A 23973-nucleotide genomic window follows, 5' to 3' on the forward strand; every position below is an offset into this window, starting at 1 on the left:
TGTGTGTTTCCTTTTGACCGGCTACAACATCAAGGTCAGAACATCAGAAATGAAACAGATAACATAAAGGACATGCAGTGGAGCCTCAAAAGAAAATGATTGTTCAATATTTGCAATTGACTAAAAGGAAAAAATACTGAAGAACATTCATTACCATAGATCTATCAAAGCATTCAAGTCACTAAGTAGATTTGAGGGTTTGCTGTCACTTTTGAAACAGGCATCTTGCAAAAAACATTAAGCTATTTTTGTAGTCTCATAACAGGTTGTCATTCTGCAAATAATGTGGAAATATGGCATTGCAAGGTTTATGAAATATGTATTTCTTATTGATCCTATGCTTTCAAGTTGAAGCTTACATTTTCAATCCAGGAATTAATAATTTATTGAATTAATTTTTCATTATAACTTTCTCATAGCTGCTGAATTAAGAATGTTCTGACACTAAGCAGAAATGTAAGTTGAACATATCTCTGTGTAGGCATCCTAGGGAGCAGTGAATCAGGGAGCTAGGATGTTACAGAGCTGTCAAGTATATTTGTGTATTCAGTTTCAATACATTTGGGCCTGAGTCGTGTAGACATCTTTAAAAGCACAACTTAAACAGCTTTATTTGTTCTAGTAATGAATGAATCGTGGTAATACATAAGCCTCCTAAATAAAATCTCGTTAGCAGGGTTAACTGTCAAACATTTATTTCTATCACTTAGGGCCTCACAGGTCACCATAAGGACTTTAGCATTAATTCTGAGAGAGTTGAGGGTCATTAGAGGGTTTTAGAAAAAAACATCCACTTTCTGTTTTAACAGGATTACCTTGGTTGCTATGTTGAAAAATGACTTTAGGGAGCAAGACATACATAAACAGCGAGAGCTGTTAGGAGGCTACTGCATAATCCAGGTGAGAAGTGACGGTGGTTCAGACAAGGGAATGGTAAGGCTCTGGACATATTTTGAAGGCACAGACAACAAGATTTCCTGATGGATGAGATAGGGCATATAAGGGAAAAGCAAGGTAGTTAAATTTAACAACAGGAAAAATGTGAGTTAATGGGGTTCAGGATCGCAGGGGGAAATCAGAAGTTCAGTCTTGGACATATGAAATTTGAGGGGTCTGTTAGTGGAAATATTAAATAGGCAGTGGCTTATACCAACCTGGAGCTCAGGAGAAAAACTAAGGCTGGAGATAGAAATTTGGGATTTGTCAGCACATGGCTTATATCCAGAGTTGACGAGATCACCAAGAAAGTGAAGAGTTGACCCTTGAACAAGAAGGGATTAGGGGCACTGGACCCCATGCAGTCAAAAATCTGTGTATAACTTTTGACACCCCCAAAACTTAACTAATAGCCTCCTGTGGACTAGAAGTTTTACCAGTAAGATGAATAGTCAATTAACATATATTTTACATGCTATATGTATAATATACTGTATTCTTACAATAAGGTAAACTAGAGAAAAGAAAATGTTATTAAGAAAATCATAAGGAAGAGAAAATACATTGACTGTATGGTACTGTACTTATTGATATGGTAAGTTCACGTCATCTGTTTACAAGATGAATCGTCAGTCACCTGCATCAGTATTGTCTTGTATGATATAAAACACTGTAATGTTACATGTATTATTGACACTAGATATCAAAACGAAAAGATAATGTGGAAGAGAAATTCATTTTTATTTACAGGTATAACCATGCATTGATAACGAAGCAGCAATATGATTGCTTTATGGTAGCCTAATGTTTTCAATATATTTGCTTCTTGGTAGCCTAGCCTATACACTAATGAATGAATCATTAAAAAAAGCTTTATGGCATACAGTATTAGTTATATAATATTGGAAACATTGTTACTTTTAAAAAACACTTATCTGTGATAATAGGCTGATATGCAGTTTCTATAATTATGAGAGGCATACGGTATGGTAATGTAACTCTTTGAAAGCAAAATTATAAAACAGTATGAAAACTAACATACTGTTAACTTTATATTAAAGCACTCACCTTATGTTTATGTAAAGGTAGACTATTACCTACATGTTTTATGCATTCACAACATGCCTAATTTTTTCTTAATTTTTTTCAGTATTTCTAGGCTAACAGTTTGTAAATTTTTTCATATTGTCACAAACCTCAAAAAGTTTTTCCAATATATTTAAAAAAAAAATTCATGTATAAGTGGGCCCATGCAGTTCAAGGGTCAACAGTATAGCCAGAGAAGAGGCCCAAGGATTGCACTTGGGGGTGCTTGCAAGAGGTTTGGTATTGAGGTAAAAATAATAAAGGATTTGGAGAGTGGCCAGTGAGGTTAGAGGAAAACCATGAGAGCATGTTGTGGGAAAGCTAAGGGAAGAACGTATTTCCAAGAGGAGGAAGTGATCAACGGCAACAAATGATGCTGACTGGCCAAGCAAAATTAATACTGAAAACTGCTGAATTTAGCAAGGGCTTTGACAAGAGCAATTTTTGTGGCATGGTGGAAATAAAAAAGCCTAACTGGAGTAAGTTTAAGAAAGAACAGAAGAGGGATTAAAAATAGAATTTACATTAAACCCTTTTGTGTTTTACTGTAAAGGAGAGCAGAGGAATGGGAAGGAGAGCCCCTTGGCAACACCAAACCCTTCTGCCCACACGGCTGCTGACTCAGTTCCTTGGGTCCTCAAACCCAGGAAGTGTGACTCGAGCCAGGTCTTAAGTCTTCTGATCTGCCTCGTCATGTCTTGACAGACTGCCCAACAGAGGCAGCAAGAGTGCGCCTAATTTTAGGATCAGTTACAGGAAACGCTAGATTTACAAAACGGCTACCTTAAGGAATAATTAATACATGCCCCACGTGTACGCCAAAGGATTTACCTGGAGCACGTCCCCACCCCAGGAATACATGTTTTCTAAAGTAAGACACACAAATAGCTTCCTGTTCTAGCCACTGGGCTCTAGGCGAGCGGTGGCTTTTCTTTTTCATTTTTGAATTTTACAAACTGTGAGCACCACTGCCAGCAATTTGCGGAGCTCAGGCAGGGGTCCCCAGGGGAAACACAGACCTCTGTATGCTGTATTTATAGTCACTACTGAAAACGTATTTTTCCACAATCTGGATAAACCAGAGCGTAAATTGTGAGATATCAATTCCAGGCAACTACATCTAACACCAAAACAAAACAAAAACCAAACCAAACAACACCGCCCCCCCCCCCCCTTTCCGCCTTTCCTTGACCACTCACGGTTTGGAGCAAACTCGGCCTGTGGGGCACCGGCGCGCGGGCCGTAGGCTCTGCGCCTGCGCGGGAGGCGGGCGCGCGAAGACTCCGGGCCGCTCCCCCCGGAAGCGCTTCCGGCTGCTCACGGAAGGTTCTGGAAGTTCGGGAGAGGCGGCGCGGCGCCGACGACCTGTCGGTCAGGTATGTTTGTAGTCTTGCGGCTGAGGCCGTGAGGACCCGGTTCTTCCCGTGTGTCTTTTCCGTCGTTTCTCTGCCCGTGTGTTTCCTCCTCAGGCCGGCCGAGCTCAGCTCTTCCCTCAGGGCGGTGGCGGGAGGGCGTGGACGCCCCTCACCCTGGTCTCCCCGTGGGGGTCGTGGGGAGAAGGGCTTCCTTTCGGAAGCTCGGCCCTCCGCCTGCGCTCCTGGCGCCTCTCGCCCCGCAGCTCCCTGGAGCGGAGGCGCCCCCGGGGCCGCGGACGTGCCCGGGACCCCGGGGACCATAGTGGGGAGGGCGGCGTCCGGGAGGCCGCTGAGCAGCGTGGAAGTTACTTAAATTTGAAGACCGGGTAAAGACAACGCCATGAAAGCGGAGGCCCTCGGGCCTCGGAGTGGACGAAGGCGCGGGAGGCCGCCGGCCGGCTTTTCATTTTCGGATGAGGAGGCGAGCCGGGAGGACGAGGTGTGGTCGGCGGCCCGCAGTCAGCGGCGCGGGGCTGGGCCGCCGGCCTGGGAGCGGGGCCCCTGGCTGCCCAGGGCCCTGCTCTGTTTCGTCCTCGTTTGCGAATAGTACCTCCTGCGGGTCTCCGACCCCTCCTCCCTTCTCACTCAGTAGTGTACAGAATCGCTTAACCTCTCTCAGCTTTGCGTGAGTTGGTTGAGACTGTTTATTAAACCTACACAGAGAGGAGGGAAGATTTCAGCGACGGTGCGGGCATCCCTCGGAGACACTGGGGTGGGCTCCATCCAGACCGCCGCAGTGCCGCCGGGAAGCCAGTCACGTGAATTTTTTGGTGTCCTGGTGCATGTAAAAGTTATTTCAGACTACAGCGTAGTCTACTGCGTGTGCAGTAGCATTGTACCTTTCAAAAATGTGCATACTTTAATTTTAAAATGCTTTTTAAAAAGCTACTTATCATCTGACAAGGCAGAGTTGCCACAAACCTTCAGTTTATACAAAAACCCCACAGTATCTGAATTGCCACAAAGCGAAGCAGAGAGAAAACGAAGTGTGCGGTGTATTCTGTGGGTGTGCCATCAGGTGGATTGTCATTAGCTGAACAGTCAGTTAAATTGTATGGGAGGAGATAAAAATTGCAGTGCCTCCCCCAGCCATTTACTCGTTCAAAACCAGTTTTTGAGTGTCTGCTTTTTGCCAGGTGTTGGCGACAGTATTGGGTAAAACAGGTGTCCCTCCTCTCATAGAGCTAGTCAACTTGTCATTCATTCATTCATGCAATAAATGAGGAAATTACAGAGCAGCTGGTTTCAACCCAGCAGGAAGAACTTTCTAATTATTAGAATTGTTCAAAGAATAAAACTGCCTTAGGAGATGTTAATTCATCATCACTAAAAGTGACTTTCATTTAGATTAGTTGGTTTCTAAATTTTGCTTTAAACTAATTTTGTATTAAGTAGCATGGAGTTTATAAATTTGGTTGACATTAAGAAGGTTGTGATTTAGTGAAAATGAAATATATTTGTAAGTAATTTTGGACACAATGTGGTAAGTGCTCAAAAGAGGTGTTGTAAAATGCATTCTGAGGAAAGAGAGGTTGCTTTCAGTTTAGGGGACCAGGGATAGTTTCTTACAGGAGATAGGATTTCTAATGGGTCTTGAAGGAGAGACAGGATTTTTAAAAAATAAACTTTATTTTTAAGAACAGTTTTAGATTTACAGAAAAGCTGAGACAATAATACAGTTTATCCCAACATACTCTATATCTAAATTTTCCCCTATTAACATCTTACATTATTATGGTATATTTATTACAATTAATTAATTAATACTAGTACATTATTATTAACTAAAGTCCATAGTTTCCTCACTTTTTAACTTAATTTTTTTGTTGTTCTGGGATTCCAACCAGTATACTATATTACATTTAGTTGTAATATTCCCTTAGATTCCTCTTGGCTGTGACAATTTCTTAGACCTTTGTTTTTGATGACCTTGGCAATTTTGAGGCGTGCTGGTCAGATATTTTATAGGATGTCCTACTGTTGGAATTTGGTGTTTTTCTCATGATAGGACTGGGGTTATGGGTTATTGAGAGGAAGACTACATGGTATCAAGGTATGTACTATCAACATGATTTATGACTGTTGCTGTAGACTTTGACCACCTGGCTGAGGTAGCATTTGTCAGGTTCCTCTAATTTCTCTTGGAGACAATATCAAGAGATTTGTCTCTAATCCCTCATTTATTAATTTGTTCAATCATTTATATCCATGGGCTCAAAGATTTATTTTACGCTTTGAATTATGAAAGTGTTTTATGTCTTTTGCTGGTCAGATTTTCCAGTGTTGACCATTGTGATCTCTTTCAGTTGGTTCTACTACTCTTTTGATGTACCCCTCTCAATGTGGGTTTTTTCCTTTGTTTTTAATCAGATTGAGGGAACTAAGAAGGGAGAAGGGTAGACTTTGGGGAGAGGAAAGAAGAAACAAATGAACACACATGCAGGCTTTTCCATACCACCTTCAGTGCTAACCTGCTTCAAGGAAAGAGTAAAAGTAGGCAAGAATGAGCAGCCACAGATTGTGGAACAGTTACCAGCACCATGCTTTTCAGCAACATTTCAGCGGAGTTTGAAACACTTCCACAGCAAAACCATTATAACAAACTTTCCAAACAACTGTTAACCAACAGAGTTTTTAAAGCAGCTGACATTGTTACTGAAATTAGGTTGGGCTGCTTGCTGCTCAAAAGCCAATAATTCAGAGACAAGTCAATAGATAGGAAAGGTGCTTTAATCAGAAAAGCCGGCAATCTGGGGAAAAGGTGGACTTGTGTCCAGAGACCAACTCAAAGATTCTGCTCAGCCATGGTAGTTTTCAAAGGGAAAAATGAGGGGAAGAATCACAGTGAATTATTGTGGCAGGAGGTTGGGTTCTGCATCATTCTCCATTGCTTGCAGACCGGCTGACTCTTCATATCTTACCCAGCGATCTGCCTGCAGGATTGCTAAGGGGGCTTTTGTAGGTAGAAAGCTAATCATTCTTTAACTGCTTGGTTCTCCCTTCTTTCTTCCTTTTGTCTAGGAAAAGAATAAAACAGGTTAGACAAGGGCTGGTGTGCATTCTGGAGAGCATAAGTCAGGAGTTAGTTTCAGTTGCTTAGTGATCTCATTCCTGTAGTTAGATTCTTTTAAGGTGAGAGTGGAACATAAATGGGCAAATAGGAAACGGGCAAAAAGTTGCTTTCAGTGTGGTGACTCTAAAATTTATAGGGAAGGAAAAAGACCAAAGAATTGCTACAGCACAACTGAAAAAGAGTAAGTTGGAGGGATTCTCATACAGATATCAAGACTTTAAAAAAAAAAACCTATGATAATTAAAAACAGTGTGACATTGATTAGGAATAATCAAACTGAGCAACTGAATAGAATAGAGAACCCAGAAACAGGCCTGTACATATAAGGAAACAAGGTATGAAGAAGGTGGTATTGTAGACGACCAGGGGGAGGAAGGATGACTGAATAGACAGCGTTAGGACAACTGGATAGCCATACGTAAAAAAATTACATCAGAGCCCTGCTGCAGACTCTATACAAAAATCCAGATGAATTCAAGACTTAAATTTGAAAGGCCCAACTAAAAATTTGGAGGACAATGAAAGAGAATATCTATGACTTGAGAATAGGGAAGGATAAGAAACAAAAAGCACTAACCATAAATGAAAAGATTGATAAATTTGAAAATATTGAAAATTTTAATTTGTATGTATCAAATATTACTATAAAGAAGGGGAAAAGACAAGTACAAACTGAGAGATAACACCCATAGCTGATAAAGATTGATATTCAGAATAGAAAAATGCTACCAATGAGTGAAAAAAAGAAATCTAATAGAAAAATGGGCAAAAGACACACGCTTTTCATACAAGTGGAAATATGGCTTAAGGGTGTTAGTCTTAGTAATCAGAAAAGTGCCAAATTTATGCCATATTGAAATTTAATTTGATGCTACTAGATTTGCATTAGTTTTTACCTTTCTTCTCACCTACCTGCCTCAGACATAAATGCCTTTAACTTTAACTCACTGAATGTCTTGAAATTCTGTTACCATATCATTTTCTTTTCTTTCTGATTGCCAGTGTATGGTGCTTTGTTGGTGGTGGTTTGCTATCTAGAACACTCTTTCTTCCCTTAGTGCAGTGGTTCTTAAAGTGTGGTCCTCAGACCAGCATCAATAAGTATCACCAATACACTTGTTAGAAAAGCCCCACCCTGAACTGTCTTTTCAAGGGTGTTTGTGTAGTCAATAACTTTGTAAGTTAGAGATAGTATTTCCCTCTAGGAACAGAGGGCAGGTTTGTTTTCAAGGTAAGCTCAGGGTTCCTTTCCTATAGCACAACCTATTGTATGTGCTGCTGTTACCTGGCCTTGTCTTGTCACCCTGTGGGAACTGCAGTTGGGGAACTGCTGTAAGGAAATGATGATGCTCCTATTGTTGTGAGTAAAAATCTGTCCTTGCTAATCCAAGTCTCATGTTTTTTGCTGTACCTATGAAACTTGCAAGTAGGATGAAACTCCAGACCTTTTACAGTCCTTGACACAAGTCTGTCTTCTTTAAGTTAGTGCCCTGGAAAGGGAACAGTGGCTTTTAGTAATTGTTATTAGGAAGCGTAATATCCAACGAGCTTAATGTATAACAAGACAGATCATTTTTCAGCGTCAAATTTGGACTTTCAAATATTCTTCAGAATATCTCCATTACCCTAATTTTATTTCTATCTTTAATTTACAGATTCATCAAACATTTCTATGTGTTCTTTTTGCTCTTATTTTTCTCAGATTGTTGGCACCATTAGATGCTAGGTTGATCCAGAGAGATGGCTGAAAGTGATGGAAAAGAAAAAGTAAAGTGGACAACCACCATTATTATTAGCTCATCTCTTAAGGTAAAAGAGGCATTTGGGCCATTGATCTTTAATTAAAAATTAAATATTTTAAAAGATCTTTAGCTTGATTATCCAAAGTTGTGTGAATCAGCAAGTACATAATCTGAAGTATGTTTTAAAGATAAATTATAAACTTCACTGCATCCATTTTCCTACCTCTCTAAATATTTAAAGGTTGAAATTTTTCTAAAGTTCTTTTTTTCCTAAGCCTGTTCTAATGGAGATGTTAAAGGATTCTGGAAACAATAATACATATGCACGTATATATTACTTAAGATTTTTTGAGAGGTAAACAACAGAAATCAGTCTGTCTAGCCGTAATGGCATTGGGAAGAGACTGTCTCCCTACAGTTCAGCGGGGAAGGGAATGGGAAGTTGAATGCCTGAGGGTAGGTGGTCTGTCCACGTTTTTGGCTTATCAGCCGATAGGATTTCTCCACTGCCCTGATACTTACTTTATGGACGCCAGCTGATGCCTAGAGTGAAAAGGCAAGAAATGGTTGTTCCCAGTAAAGTGGAGAGAGGCTAGAATAAGACTTCAAATATTTTTTATCCACCCTGTCCTTTCACTGCCGCCTTAAGCTGCATTTTGCTCTATTGGCTTTAGCCATCTAGCACCGTACCACATACCAGTTTAAGACAGCCTTAAGCCTCACTGGAATTTTTCATGCTTCTTTCTGTTAGGTTTCTCGAACCCGTATTTCTCAAGATCTTGTTTCTGTAGCTTTTCCAGACTTATTCTGAGAGAGAGAGCGTCAGCAACCTATGCTGATTTGCCAAAAAGAAATACTTTTAGTTCACTTATTTATTATGTTTACCCATCTTGCTTTGTGCCTTCTATTTGTCCCACCTTTTCTGTTTCCTTTTTCTCCTCTTTCTTAACTCTTTTTGAATTGATTGGTTATTTTTTCTCATTTTTCTTCTTAACTAGTTTTGGAAGCTGTATGTTTTTCTATTTTTTAGTAGTTACTCTAGAAATTTTAACATGTATACTTAGCTCCACAAAATCCAAAGTAAATAATTATCTTTATTCTTCTCTTAAATGACAAATGAATCTTAGAACACTGTATGATATTCTGTTGTTATCATATATAGTCTAGTTGTATCTATTTTTTGACTCCACAAATTATTATTATTTTCTGAAGTTAGCATTTATTTATATTTACTCATGTCTTTGTTATTTCTTTGCTCTTCTATCCTTCTTTTGGCTCAGACCTTCCATTTTGGATCATTTTCTTTTTTATCTAAAGAATACAATTTAGACATCTCAATGAGGATCTTTTAGAGGCAAAAACCTCTCTGTTTTTGTTAGTATTGAAATACAGTTGACTTTTGAACAATGTAGGGGTTATGGGCACTGACTCTGCACAGTTGAAAATTCATGTTTAACTTTACATTTGGCTTACTGTATCAGCAGTTCTGCATCCAAGAATTCAACCAAGCTCAGATCGTGTAGTACGTGTATTTATTAAAATTAAAAAATCCACATATAAATGGACCCATGTAGTTCAAACTCTAATTGTTCAAAGATCAGCTGTATTTTTGTTTTCTCCTTGATCTTGAAAGATATTTTTAAAAATCAGTTTATCTGAGGTATTTCTTACATGCAGTAAAATACGCAGCTTTTAAATGTATAGTTTAATGAATTTTGACCAATGTGTATACCTCTGTAACTACCACCCCAATCAAAATATATGGGACATTTTCATTTCTCTAGAAAGTTCCTTAATGCCCTTATGCTGTTAGTCATTTTCCAGTCTGTCACCTCAAGGAACCATTGAACTGATTTTTCACAATAATTGTTTTTGCCTGTTCTAGAACATCATATAAAGTGAATGATACAGTTTGTACTCTTTTGTGTATTACTACTTTAATTAAGCATAATACCTTTGAGAGTCATCCATGTTGTTACATATAACAATAATTCATTATCCCTCTTTGCTGAGTAGTAAGTAGTTTGTTGTGTGAGTATATCCCAGTTTATTTTGTCTATTCACTGGATATTTGAGTTGTTTCCAGTTTCTGGCTATTATGAGTTAAGCTGCTCTAAACATTCGTGTATAAGTCTCTGTGTAGACATATGTTTACATTTCTCTTACAAATACCTAGTAATGTAATTGCTGGGTCTTATGATGACCGTATGTTTATCTTTTTTTAAAATATATATTTTTATTGAAGTATATGTATATTTATAAGAGATTACAGAATTGTTTTTCAAAGCTCACTACAAATGAACATTGAATCCATTTAACTAAAATAAAACTAAGTGCAGGGATTATGGTTTTATACTCCCATCAACAATGTATGAGTTCCATTTGCTCCAAATTGAATATATATTTTTCACTAGATTTACAGTTATTTTTCTCTCAGTGTACTGAAGATTTCTTTACTAGATTCTGGCTTCTATTGTTGCTGTTGATAAGACAACAGTTTAGTTGGCACTTTCCTGAAGATTACCTTCTATAGATTACATTCTGTAATTTTAAGGTGTGGATTTCTTTTTATCTTTTGAGACCTCATGAATCTGTGAATTGGCATCATTTACAAAGTTCTTATCCATTATCTCCTTCAGTATTACCTCTGGTCTATTCCCTTTCTCCTTCCCCTGAACCCTTATTAAATATGTGTTCGATCTTCTCATAATATTCTCCATGCATTTTGACCTCTCTTTCACCTTCTCTGTGTCTTTGGGCTACAATCTAGGTAATTTCATCAGTTCTATCTTGCATGTCAGCATTTCCCTCTGCTCTTGTTAAACTCATCCATTGAGGTTTTTGTGAGGTTGTGGGGGGGGTTATAACTTTTTTCAAGCTATAAAATATACATGGGGGTTCATTTTAAAAATGTGAACCATTTAATAGTTGTATTTTATTATAAAGAGACTACTATGTACCCAATCAGGTCAACAAATAGAATATTACTAATTCCCCTTTCCCCTCAGGACTTTTATTAATTGTATCTATGACCTAATACTAATTATATTAGATGTTTATAACTTTGTTAATTGTATCAAATGTGTATAACACTTAATAATTTTCTATAACCATAATGCCCACGTTTAATATTAGTTATGCAGTTAAATGGATTCAGTGTGCACTTCTAGTGAAAAAGATAGGTCTTCCCAACACCTGACTTTATTAATGATCTATCAGACAAGCATTAAGCATAGATGAAATATTCTTTCCCTGAAGGAGCAAGAATTGTCAGACGTGGCTTTCAAAAATGTCCTCCAAGGGGCTTCAAGATGGTAGAATAGGAGGACATGGAGCGCATCCTCTCCCACAAATATGTAGAAAATACATCTACATATGGAACAATTCTCACAGAATGCCTACTGAACTATGGCAGAAGTTCTCATACATTCAGAGCTACAAGAAGGATCTCCACATAACTGGGTAGGACACAAAACCGAATCAGGATGGGACCTGTGTCTTGGGAGGGAACAGTGAAAGAGGAGAAGTACTCTCGCCTTGGAAAGCACTTTCAACAATGGGAAGAGTAACTGGAACAGAAGGAGAGCTTTAAACACTTGGAGGACAGTATAGCAGCCTCTCTGAGGTAGACAGAACAGAGAGAAATCGGCATGGAGGGTCCATGCACTCTCCAGCCCAATATGCAAGCCTGCTGGTGCACACCAGGACTGGGTGCTGAAGCTTGGGCTTCAGAGGACAGACCTGGGGAAAGGACCAGGGTTGGCTGCACGGAGACAGCCTGAAAAGGCTAGAGTGAGGTACTAGCAGGACAGAGCATGAGTCCACCTTAGAAGTCCCATTGTTAATGTGCTCTCAAAGGGAGAGGCAGGGCACCACCATAGCAGCCTCCTTCTCCGGAGCTCACAGGGTGTGACTCTGCCATAAAAGACCCAGTGTAGACAGTTCTCAAGAAGGGAAGGATGCGACCCAGCCATGGCAGTCTCCTTGGCTTCCTCTGGAGGGTCACAATCACTGGCAGGTGGCCCCAAGCAGAGGTGGGGCTGAAATCTGATCCCATTCCCAGGGACTGAGCGACTTAGGAAGTAGGACTGAAATTTGAGTCCTGTCCCAAGCAGCACTGGCAGATTTACATCACCAGTGCTTTTTGTCAGCTCAGCACATGTGGGATATGCAAGCAGAATACGGGTGTATGGCTGGGGGCAGGTCCAAAGCTAGTAGCAGGTGTGTACACGCAGAGGTGGGGCTGGGGTCTGGACTGACTGTATCCCATGGCAGTCCAGGTGAGACTACACACGAAAATGGCGTCCTGGTGTCCAGCTTCAGTGGATCTGCCCTGGTGGCTTTGTGAGCACAGCGCCTGAAGGACACCAGGGCAGGCTGCCTGCATTCCCACAGCTGAGGCAGGGCTGAGGGCAGTGCCAACAACAGTGGACTTTGTGAGCCTGCACAGCGGGTGACAGGTGACACCACTGAGGGCGCTTCCTGGTAGACATCTCCTGCAAAGGAGTACTCAGCAGCTACTCTCCCAGTGGAAGTGCTTAAGTCCCACCTATTTCACACTGCAGCTCAGAAGTGAACCTGGGGGCATCTACTCCAACAACTGCTGAGCAGACTCAGCTCCTGACAGGGCCATGACAACTGTAGAGCAAAGAGGAGGCCCCACTCAACATCCAGTGCAGACTTTGGTCACCACAGCATCAGTCACACTCCCATCAAGGAGATAATAACACCGATCCCACACAGGAGAAACGTGGAAGCCATCACAACAAAAATTTTAGACACATGCAGGCTACACAAGGATGCTCCCACATAAAAATAGCCTTTCAAGACCACAGTAGATACCTTTTACTCCTAAACACAGAGTCAGAGAAATATGAGTACAAGGAAGAAGCAGAGGAACCACTCCCAATTAAAAGAGCAAGAGAACCCCCCTGAAAGAACAAACGACAAAATAGACCTCTCCAGTCTACCAGAATTTGAGTTCAAAAAGGAGATGATAAAAATACTGAAGGTATTAAGAGAGGCTGCTGATAGAAACTCTTAAAGAGGAGCCAGTTAAAATCAGAAAAAACAGTGCTGAGATGAAAGCCGAGCTAAAGGCAGTAAATAGCAGACTGAACAATGAGGAAGAACGAATAAGGGACCTGAAAGATGGAATAATAGAAATCACCCAGTCAGAACAGCAGGTAGAAAAACAAATTTAGAAAATGAAAACAATGTAAGATGAGATAATATAAAATGTGCCAATCTATATATGATAGGACTCTCAGAAGGAGGAGAGGGAAAAAGGCATCAAAAAAATATTAGAAGAACTTACGGCTGAAAAGTTCCCAAAACTAAAGAAGGAAACAGATATCCAGGTGCAGGAAGCATGAAAGGTCCCAAACATAATGAACTCAAACAGACCTACAGCGAGACATATTATAATTAAAATGGCCAAAGTCAAAGAGAAGAATCTAAAGACAGCAAGAGAAGAACAGCTAATTTCTCTACAGAAATGTTGCTGGCAAGATATATTCTAAGTCCTGAAAGAGAAAAACCTGCAAGCTAGGATACTCTACCCAGCAAGATTATCACTTAGAAAGGAAGGAGAGAGAAAGAATTTCTCAGACAAACAAAAACTCAAAAAATAAAGCAATACTAAGCTTATTCTAAAAGAAACACTGAAAGATCTTATACTTAATGCTAAGAAATTATGTTGTTTATCTGAAATTCAAATTTAACTGGATATTCTGTATTTTTATTTGCTAGTCTGGCCACCCAAGCCCTATGGCATCTATTGTATATAATGAAGGAACTTCGCGTGCATTTAGATGACACTAGTTATGGGAGAATTGAGAAAATAGTCACTCACGTAATTTTCTTTGTTCCGTTTTCAAATGAGGAGACCTAATCGAGAAAGGCTGCCGTAGGGTGTGCTTCTGCAAGGTGCTTGGGAGCACTAATAATACAGTATCACCTCAATACAAGTTTAAAGATTGAAATCGTTTGAAGCTACAGCCCCTGTGACAGCTTTTCCACTTTTGTCAAAAGCTCTGTTCAGCCTCTCATCTGTTTCTTCCTGAATTGACAGATGCTCTCAGGGGAAAAAAAAAATGGCCTAAATGCTGATCTCTTATCTTCGAATTTCTGTATAGATCTTGGCCTTGTAATCTTTCACTATCCTGCTAGCTCTCTGGTGCATTCAAGCAGAGTTTTTAATTGCCTAGCTTTTCTAGTTGCCTTGAGCAGGAGGGTTGGCCTAAATTACTTAGCCTGCTATCGCTGGAAGCAATGTGTAATTTTAAAGCAGGAGAAGAAAACTCACGGGAAGAGTCATAGTTGAGCTCTAAATCAGGATGTTAGAGTAGCGTAAAATACTGTTTAGGGAAGAAAGTATGTATTCTATTCCTAATTCGAACCTGTGTACTTAAAATATACAAGTTCTGAGGCAAAATGTGAAATAAAGTTAATACATCTATTGGATTTTTACCTACTTGGAGACTAACAAGCTTGAGTTTTAACCAATCAGGAAATACTATTTACCACTTAATATTTGTCTCTTGGGTAGTATCTAGTTATTTGGGTAGAATAAGAAATGAGTTTTGAAATGGTTAGTATTTAAACCAGCAGTGCTGTTGCTGTCTTCATGCATGTTTTCTAAGTTACCTAAAGCTGAAAACATTGTTAAAGCACACTAAAAGTAACTGTAAACATGCATCAGAGAATTGGTTGTCTTCTTGTCGTGTCCTGTGTGGCACTTCATGGTTCTGTGAACTGTCTAAGAAAACACACCACCCTCCACCTCCCATTTACACCTTAGTACTTGTCAGAATCCCTGTCCACTTTGTTCTTTAAAAAGTTTGCGTTTGCTTTAATAGTTTAGTTAAAACTGTCCTTAATTTCTTCCCTACATAACTATAGTACACAGTTCACTTCCAAACCCAGTGTGTTTCAGCAGAACTAAATATTTTTACTTTTTTTTTTTAATGTTTTTTTTTCTGTGTAGAGAGAGCACATGTAGTGTCTGTTGATGATCAAATCTTTAAGTGGTATAGCTATAAAAGAAGCTATTAAACTTATTTAATTTTTTCATTAGCTTTAATTAAAAATTATTTTAAGCATATCTTAAGTTTGTATTTCTGACAATTTTTTTAAAGAATTGTGAAGTTGCGACTGCCCTAGAAAATCGAAGCCACAAGGTTCGGTACTCAAATTCAGTGAAAAATGGATCAATTATATTTTCTCTTTCTGGTACAGTATACTTGTTAACTTCCTTTATTTAAATTTCTTATAAAATACATGAGGATAAATTCTAATAATATGGTAGTTCAGTAAACAAGTAATAAGCTTAAGGTGTTACCTTTTGGGAGAGGTAAATATATAACACTGTCACTGCTGCAAAAGCAGTACATATGGCCAATTACAAAATATATTCCTTTTTAGATTACAGTTGTTGAGCTAAAGCTGAACTAGTGGATCCCAGTAGAGGATGGTAAAAATACTTTGGAACTAAGATGAACATGGAACAAACCCACGGTCCCCAACAATTAATATTTAAAGTATTATGCTTGTTAACAAAGAGGCCAACATCACATTGGTCAAAATCCATATACAAACACAATACAGGAGAATGTTTTTTCATGAGTTTGCTGAACAATATAAACAAATACTAAGAGAATCAAATGGGGGAAGAAAAAAAGAAAAGTGGGGGCCAGTGTTCCTGAAATCATAAAACTGTACAATTGTGAGTCATGGGCAAAGTACAGGAAGAAATTAGATTAGGGTATGAGGAAGCTAGGAGCATGGGAAAGGGGCAACTCCACTTGTCCTTGGGAAGTGATAAGAGAGGTAGAGGTGAGGATTTTATTAGGATGGTTACAATCGATCTGTACTCCAGTAGAGATTTTGGAAGACAGAAACTTTAAAAAGCTTCTAGAAATAGACCTCTAGACTGAAAATGCTCCAACCTCAAGCTTGTCCTTCCTGGTTGAATAGGGAGCCATCTAGGGAGAAGTAAAATATTTTTGGTGACTCCTGCTGTGTGCATTGGCCACTTCATATGCATTCTCTTACTTAATTCTTTTAACAAACCTATCAAAGAACTATTATTTCAAACTTACAGATGGGGAAATTTAGGTTCAGAGAGGTTATTTTAAGTATTTAGCCCAAATTCACTCAATTAGCATAATCAGTCACTTCCCTCAGATTATGCCTTCCTCTTAGCTTTTAAAGAGCTAATTAGATTAAATTTCCCTTATGGATCATTCTTATAGGCCTGATAACTGTTTCAGAGATCCTTGATACCTGCTTACTGAATGTATTAATTTATATAATACTTTATATTCTGCTACAAAATTTCTCCAAGAAAATATTGAAGGCTTGCTTAAAATTACTTTTCTTTAGTTGATGTCCAGCTTTTAAAAATCATTATAACATGGAAAATTAACCTGTAAATAAAATTAGTCATTACCTTCATTGTGGATAGTGCCTTAGTCTGAAACATAGAAGTTACTGACCAAAAAAGTTTTTTTACCTTAAATATTCAAATTAAGTCATCCTTTTTCACACAGCACTTCAAAAAACTACCTAATTATTTTGTTGTGTAAGACTTTTGTTATAGTAATTTCCATCTGTTATGGGTTGAGGGCCTGGACAGTTATAGCTATGTTTCACTTATACCTACTTTTGTTGATTTTACTGAGTTAACAAAAAAATTTGATCAGTATGATGAACTGACATTTTCTATTCCACTCACCTTTCCTAGGAGTTGCATTTTTATTGATGGATGCTAAAGAATGCTTTATGTCTACTGAAGAGGTATTTCTAGCCGAAATTGAGAAGTTTATTAACCTTCACCAGAATAGTTTTCTGGTTCTGTCTGCTGCCCTCCACGGGCCCCAGGAATGGAAGCTAATGTTCAGGATTCACCAGAGGTATGGAAGACTATCACTACGGACCTATTTTCCTTATTTTATTTATTTCAATTCTAAATTCTTTCAGGCAAGTGAATTATGTTTTGCCAAAAGATAAACGCTATAATGTTAACCTATCATATTTAATAAAACACAAGCCAAATGGCTATTCTGCAAATCACAGTGACAAGTTTCAGACTTGATGTTGATTTATGGGATTCTCCTGCAAGACTAAATCAGAAGTGAACATTTTTTAGTCAGTTAAGTTCTGGCTATAAAGCCATACCAAATCCTCTGTGGAATAAGGCAGACATGAATGAAACAAATGACAAAGAATAAGAGGGTTTGTCTCTTCTTTCCAGTTACTTAAAAAACAGATGTCAGTAAGCTATATGATCTATTTAACTTATGAATTATTTTTCAGATTCCTGGGTAGTAACTTACGGATACTTCCAGTACACAACACAATAAATGCTATTAATCTTATGTGCACTATAGCTAAGGTAAGTCATCTGAGCAAAATTACACAGATTCCACACTCATACACTTTATATAGTTCTTGACTTCAGAATGCACACCCTCTTCAGTAGAACTGACAAAATACTCAACTTTTGTTCCCCTCAGAGAAGTTGTCATTTCCACATGCAGCTCGTTCCCAAGCCTGAACCCAGCCTCTCGGGTCTTCTCAGTTTACTTCCAGTGGCAGCTACCAGAATGGCTCATTTGGGGCTGAAAGAGCGTTTGGCCACATACGCGTTGTGTTGACCCTATTGGTTACTTAAAGCTTTCTTCAAGTTCTCAAGTATAAATATTAGGAGACATGAACTGTCAGAGTACATACTATTTTACAGAATGCTTTTCTCCAGTTACCCACTTTCTTTTCATGCTTGTCCTTCTCTGTGAAGTGTGCTCCCAGCTTCCCTAGGCAGAGTTAGGCGTTACACTTGGAAGAGATCTCCACGGAAGCAATTCTTACAGTATTCTACTTGTTGGTTTGCCACACCTTGTTTGAAACACCTTAAAGATAGAGATCAGATATTTTTCTATTACTCTAATAACTCATACACAGTACTGACTGATACTTGTTGAATAAATAAAGTTAGGGATTTTATGATGTGACCTTGTAAAAATACCTTACTTCTCTAAATAATGTTGCTTGTTTATATCTTCTTCCAGGTCACCTCCAAAGCATACATAGACAGCATCTGCTACAGAATGATAACAACCAAAGCTCACATCATTGAGAAGAGTCCTGTTTGGAAAACACTTCAGAAGATAAAGCTAGGTAGTGATTCATTTAATCCAAATTAGATTATATATGTGTTCTTCTGGAAGAATATTAAAATAATTAGACTGGCTAAATTATAATGTTCAAATGTATATTTAAAGATTTTAATATTTTTAAAATAAAATGGCATGCAATTAAAACTGATTTTATTTTCAGTTTTGTTGATTCATTTAGTAATGTTTAGAAAAAATTGGTACATACATATAAAATTCAGATGCAGTTTCTTAATGATACAAATTCAGTAGGGTAAACAATTATTTACTTGGAAATAAATATACAGCATTTTCTAGTTAGCCCCTTAGATTAAAGGAAAAGTCACAGGTACTTTTTAGCTTTTCCAAGAGCTAGCCAGTATTTCTAAAATTAATCTCTGCAGATGCTTTCACTTTGTAACTGCTGCTGGAGAACTGCTGGTAGAACTCTGTCCTCCTCTAGAGACAGAGAAAGCAAGGGAAGTTAAGTAGTTAACTGGTCTGAACTCAAAACTGCTCTCTAAGCGCTTATAGTGGTGTGATAGCCAGTTCCATACTAGGAGTTCTGAAATGTAACATACAACATCTAACTGGAACATAAAATTTATCAGTATTTTTATCAACTCACTACAACTATCTGAATGAATAAAAGCAATTCAAGTACATTTTATGAAGTCATATAATGTAAAATTATTAATTTGTATTGGATTTTTAACAGTTGTACTTAGAATACACATATGGGCATTATTTACCATGTAGATATCTTTTTAAAACCAAACAATGCCACTGATCTATAATGTATCATTACAGAAACAGATAAATAAGAAAAGCTACATTTATTTTCTATTGGTAAGTGTTTTACAGAAGAACTTTCATAAAGGTATTCAATAAATCTTAATGAAAAATATATTTTACTAATTTTTATTTAGGAGATGGAACTTTGACTTTATCTCTTATTTTCTTCAGAGGGTAGATTTTGTTTTCATTTCAATGAGTTCTTCTACTCGAGCCAGAACACTTTCAATCAAATCAAATGTGAAAAGAGCTGAATGTAGGACCTGCAATGCCAAGAAAAATTACTGTTATTAAGGCTGCCTTTAAAACCAAACAAAGCAAAAAAGAAAAGACTTCAGCTGGATATAGCATTGAAAAATTCCAGATCTACCTTAAGCTGCATTTCAGGAGGCATATTAGGGATCTCTTCTCCACCCACAGTTACAGAACAAAGATCTTTAGACTTCTGGACTTCTGTAAGAGAAAAAAAAACGTGTCACACTCAACCACAACTCTCAGATTTCAGTAATAAATTTATAAGCTACTTTTATCACTTACTAACTTTAAAAGATGTCAGTTATTGGTGTCAATTAAGTCTTACTGTTTAATAGCTCAGGGTATGCTTAGATCAAGCTATAAATGAATAAAAATATCAAAATTCTGCAACATGTGAACTAATGTTTCTTTAGGTGAATAGCATTATTTAGGCATGTACAGGATGAATGAAATTTATAAACTTTTTTCTTTAATACATATACAGAATTATACCTGTCACACTGAAAAAGACAAAATTTCTAGTAAGGCCTGTACAAATACCACCATAGTGATCTGGAAAAGAGCACAAGATTATTATAGAATTGCTGACTTTAAAAACTAAGTCTAAGTCTAAGATTCTTTTTAATCATTTGTACAGATTTAGTTAAGGGTGAAGTGGGGGATGGACCCAGCACTACCAAAGGAAGTACAATGATGTCCAAACACTTTCAATACAATTAGACTCTTAATCAGAACTTGAGGTCTTAAATCAGAGTATGTTTCAGTTTGGTTTAAATCTCAGTTAACCCAATTTCAGTGTTAACTGGTGTATAGATTTGCTAAGAATCATTTTAATTGTAAATAAAATGACTTAGCTGTCGTGTTTCCCTGTTTGCTATAAATTAGACAAGTACATGATAAAGTTCTTTATTTCAAATATAAGTGACAGTTCAAAAATCTGACTAACTTTTAGACCTAACTGAAAATGAGATTGTACATTACCAACCTTGGCTGTTTTTAATTTCTGCTTCATAATGTGCTTTTGACATATTAAGTCCTATATGGAGTGGCTTTAAGAAATTCTTTTCAATCTTTTCGAGTTCTGTCCATAGTCCAGTCTGTTCAGAAGAATTAATGAAAGAATTATTTGGTTCAGCATTTACTGATTGCCTACTAGGATTAAACATGTGCTTTGAGTTGGAAAAACAAAAATGAGTAAGACATGACTCTTGCCTTTCAAAGTAGAGTTTCCTGTTTAACAATAGGAGTACATTCATTACTACATCTAGTTATTTTATATAAATACTAATCAAAGCAAAAAATAACAATCAAAATAAAAATGTACTTCAGTCAGTACATTCATTACTGTGCCATGTGGACCGATCCTGGTTTTGAGATCTGTAACATAGAAGTTTTATTCATGAGAAAATTATTTGAGGATAATCCACGCTTATAACACCCCCCCCAATGACTCTACCCTATAAATCCCTTCAGCTCTTGATCTTTCAGTTGATTTCCTTGTCACAAATCTAGTTCCAGAGGGGTCTTTTTCTTCCCTATGAATGGAAACTTTTCTAACACAAAGCTGATACGGACTTTCTTGGTGATCAGTGTAGATGGAGATTTTACCTGCCCAGGACAGCTTAGGGTTATTTTGTCATCCGTACTGGAGGTTTTTATTCCAAGAGCATTTCCTCCTATAGTACTAGAGGAAGGGAATCACAAAGTCCTGATTTTTTTTTTTTAAATCTGATTTTTTTTTTTTAAATAATGAAAGTAAGACAGGCAAAGAAAGAAAATTCATTGGTATTAGTACGTTTCCAGGTACTTTTTACAAAGGAAACTATCTTGGGCAAAGAAGAGAAACTCAGGAATCCAGTTATCCTTAACTAGAACTGGACCACTTGGAAACCTATTTTGTAATGAATTTATTTTGATCCAAGTGGTATATGACATCTTACATATACTGTACTCCAAAATAAAGTCTACGTATCTCCGTGTTGAATAATTTATAACTCATTGACTGTCACACATACCAATTTAAATCTCTCCTTTCTCATTATTCCTATATTGCTAGGAAAAGTAGAGGAATTATCAAGAATCCAAAACCTCAAAAATATGTGTACTTTTTCACTCAGCATCTATGAACTTATTTTGGTGAAGAATTAAAGATGTACGCTGTAATGACTCCACTGCAAAGATGTTTATAAAAATAATGTTTAAATAGTGAAAAATTGGAAGTAATGAAAGTATTTCACAACAGGAGATTGGTAAATTGTAGTATATCCACATAATGGAACATTACACAGTCATTAAAATAGTGTTCTTCAGTACATACTCATTTAAAAAATAAAACTGATTAAGTTGGATTTCATCAAAATTTAAAATTTCTGCTCTTTGAAAAATTCTATTATAATGAAAACATAAGCCACCAACTAGAAGAAAATATTTACAAAAAACATAGGTAATAAAGGACTTACATCCAAAATACAGGGAAGAGTTTCCTTTTAAAAAAGTTGGTTTAAGTTGAAAAGATTTCCTTTCACCCTTAACTTTACTTAGTAATAGAAATTCTTTGAAATCTTATTCCCAAAATAATGATAAATTTAATGTCTTATATTCCTTCTTTGGTGTAAATGAAGAACTAAGTTCACTAATTAATTCTCTTCAGCCAACAGGTTTAAAACCTAATTACTGATTCAGGATTTAAAAAATTAAATGTACTTTTTATCAAACATATTTTTTGAATGTCTTAAATTTCTCCTTTAGAAAGTAATGATTAAAAGTTTACAACAGAGAAGTGAGGTAAGTTTAACATATATAATCATGTTTTCCTTGTGGTTTCAAATTTTATTTCAGAGACACGCCAGAAAATCAGATATATATGTTAATTCTGTCACTCAGATACTATCTTTGAAAATATCTGCCAAATGAGGTTGCTTTTCAAGTAGAAAAACATACTATTCCTGAGTTCACATGCCCTATTTAGAACTTTCCATAGGAACAATAAATGAACTTTGATACGATACAGTGACTAGTCATGCTTAGCTCTGTACTCTGAAAAACAAGTTTCAAGAGTTTGGCTACTCAGCAAACTTTTAAAATTGACAATTTTCACCATCTTTATAATATATTTATAATATCTAGAGGGATTTCCTTGGATACCAAAACTTTCCAAAATAAAATACACTGACTTCAAACAACTTTGATAGTGCTTCTGACAATTTAAAAAGATAACTGCCCACACCTCGGCTGTCACTTGTCATTCCTATAAAACATTTTCTACTTTAAGTTTTAATGACCTACAGTGTTTGCAATTCAGTAAATACAGCTAACCTTTAGATGTGTGTAAGTTTAAGTTAAACAATACAATGTCATATTGTTTTGCAAATACCAGATACCAACTTAAAAGTGTTGCACAATTTATAATAGGCCTCATCAAGAAGCATCATAGCCTTTGCACCCACATTGTACAAAATAGATCTGATAAAACATTGTTACCATTAGAATGTACTTTTAAATAAACTGATAGCATTATATCCATATATGCTGGAAAAATAATTCTTCCAGACCCGTGAGCCATTTTCTCATTTGCCAAATAATATGCAGTTATATATGCTGATATGTTTCTTTTTAACTTCTACAAAGACCAACAGAATGTTGGTAACTTCCATCTTTCAGAACATCAGGGGGCCTCATTCAGCATATTGTTTTTAGGTGTCTTTAATTATTTAAAGGTTTTAAGGTTTCATTAAAACTTGCCAAACTCTCATTTTCATTGGGAATTTACTTTTCATAAAACTATTATTTTAAATAATCTTAGCTTTAAAATCTTACCTTTATTTTCTTTTTTTTAAGAATGTGGCTCAAATTAAGTCAAGAGTTTACTAATTATAGAGTCAATATTTTTCTGAACACTGTCACTATTTAGTTTCAGATCAGTAGTTCAATGTGAACATGTTTCTGTATTTTACTTATTTTTCTCTTAAAAAAAAGAATCTGAGTTCAGTGTATACATGCTAGTTTTACAGTTGTGATGAATTTGGAAAAAAATGTATGCTCCCTGATGAAGTTCATTTTGAAAATAGATTAAAATAATTTGACTGTAAAACTTGACAATTTTACTGACAGTAGGTACAATTCATTTCCCAACTAACCACATACTACGTTACTATAAAAGTAAACTGTACAGTGTTACAGCCCTTCTGCTCTGGTTATGGTCAGACTGACCATTAAATACATCGAGATGTTGGTAAACAATATACCATACATCTTATTCCTAGCCAATTTGTCATATCCCCTCCACTTTCAAACACTGTTCTTGGCAGTTGACTGCAAAATTTGCTGCAATATCCATAACTCTTAATCTGTGCAAGCAACCTGATATTTTCAATTACATTCCATTTCATTAAACTGATTTAATGTCTCACCAATATCCTTGGTCATGACCAGCGATTTGAAGAACACTGCTCTAAATTATATACCTGAGGAGAGAAGTGCTGAGTTGAAGTATTCTTCAGCTTCCCTGGATAATGCCA

The 23973-nt window shown here is 37.0% G+C and overlaps 2 protein-coding genes across 5 annotated transcripts in view; one reads left to right on the forward strand and one right to left on the reverse strand.

Annotated features, from left to right (window-relative positions):
- The first annotated feature begins 3342 nt into the window (after positions 1 to 3342).
- Positions 3343 to 18457, forward strand: C9H1orf146 (chromosome 9 C1orf146 homolog). The gene is made up of 6 exons (XM_031457596.2): positions 3343 to 3398; positions 8213 to 8319; positions 15392 to 15485; positions 16999 to 17167; positions 17571 to 17649; positions 18323 to 18457. The coding sequence occupies exons 2-6, from the start codon at positions 8251 to 8253 to the stop codon at positions 18455 to 18457; spliced, it is 546 nt and encodes a 181-aa protein (XP_031313456.1). The 5' UTR covers positions 3343 to 3398; positions 8213 to 8250.
- Positions 17537 to 23973, reverse strand: part of GLMN (glomulin, FKBP associated protein) — a 36388-nt gene continuing 29951 nt past the window's right edge. Inside the window, exons 17-21 of one of the 4 annotated variants that reach the window (XR_010382161.1) lie at positions 20442 to 20553; positions 19572 to 19654; positions 19322 to 19464; positions 18280 to 18354; positions 17537 to 18163 (exon numbers count right to left, since the gene is read on the reverse strand). Coding sequence is in view for 1 of the 4 variants with exons in the window: in XM_031457595.2 (XP_031313455.1) it covers positions 19369 to 19464; positions 19572 to 19654; positions 20442 to 20553 (291 nt within the window). In the remaining 3 variants the exon portion in view is untranslated. Of the gene's footprint in view, positions 18164 to 18279; positions 18355 to 19223; positions 19465 to 19571; positions 19655 to 20441; positions 20554 to 23973 lie in introns of those variants that run through there. The other 3 variants (XR_010382162.1, XM_031457595.2, XM_064488711.1) reach the window with 3 other exon arrangements.

The sequence above is a fragment of the Camelus dromedarius genome, chromosome 9, assembly GCF_036321535.1.
Source record: "Camelus dromedarius isolate mCamDro1 chromosome 9, mCamDro1.pat, whole genome shotgun sequence".
Lineage (NCBI taxonomy): Eukaryota > Metazoa > Chordata > Mammalia > Artiodactyla > Camelidae > Camelus > Camelus dromedarius.

Excerpts from the sequence above, each read along its gene's own strand:
- C9H1orf146 (XM_031457596.2), top strand. The coding sequence starts at position 8,251 with ATGGCTGAAAGTGATGGAAAAGAAAAAGTAAAGTGGACAACCACCATT. Across the intron at positions 15,486-16,998 it reads AATTATATTTTCTCTTTCTG|GAGTTGCATTTTTATTGATG; the intron begins GTACAGTATACT and ends CACCTTTCCTAG. Across the intron at positions 17,650-18,322 it reads TTATGTGCACTATAGCTAAG|GTCACCTCCAAAGCATACAT; the intron begins GTAAGTCATCTG and ends ATCTTCTTCCAG.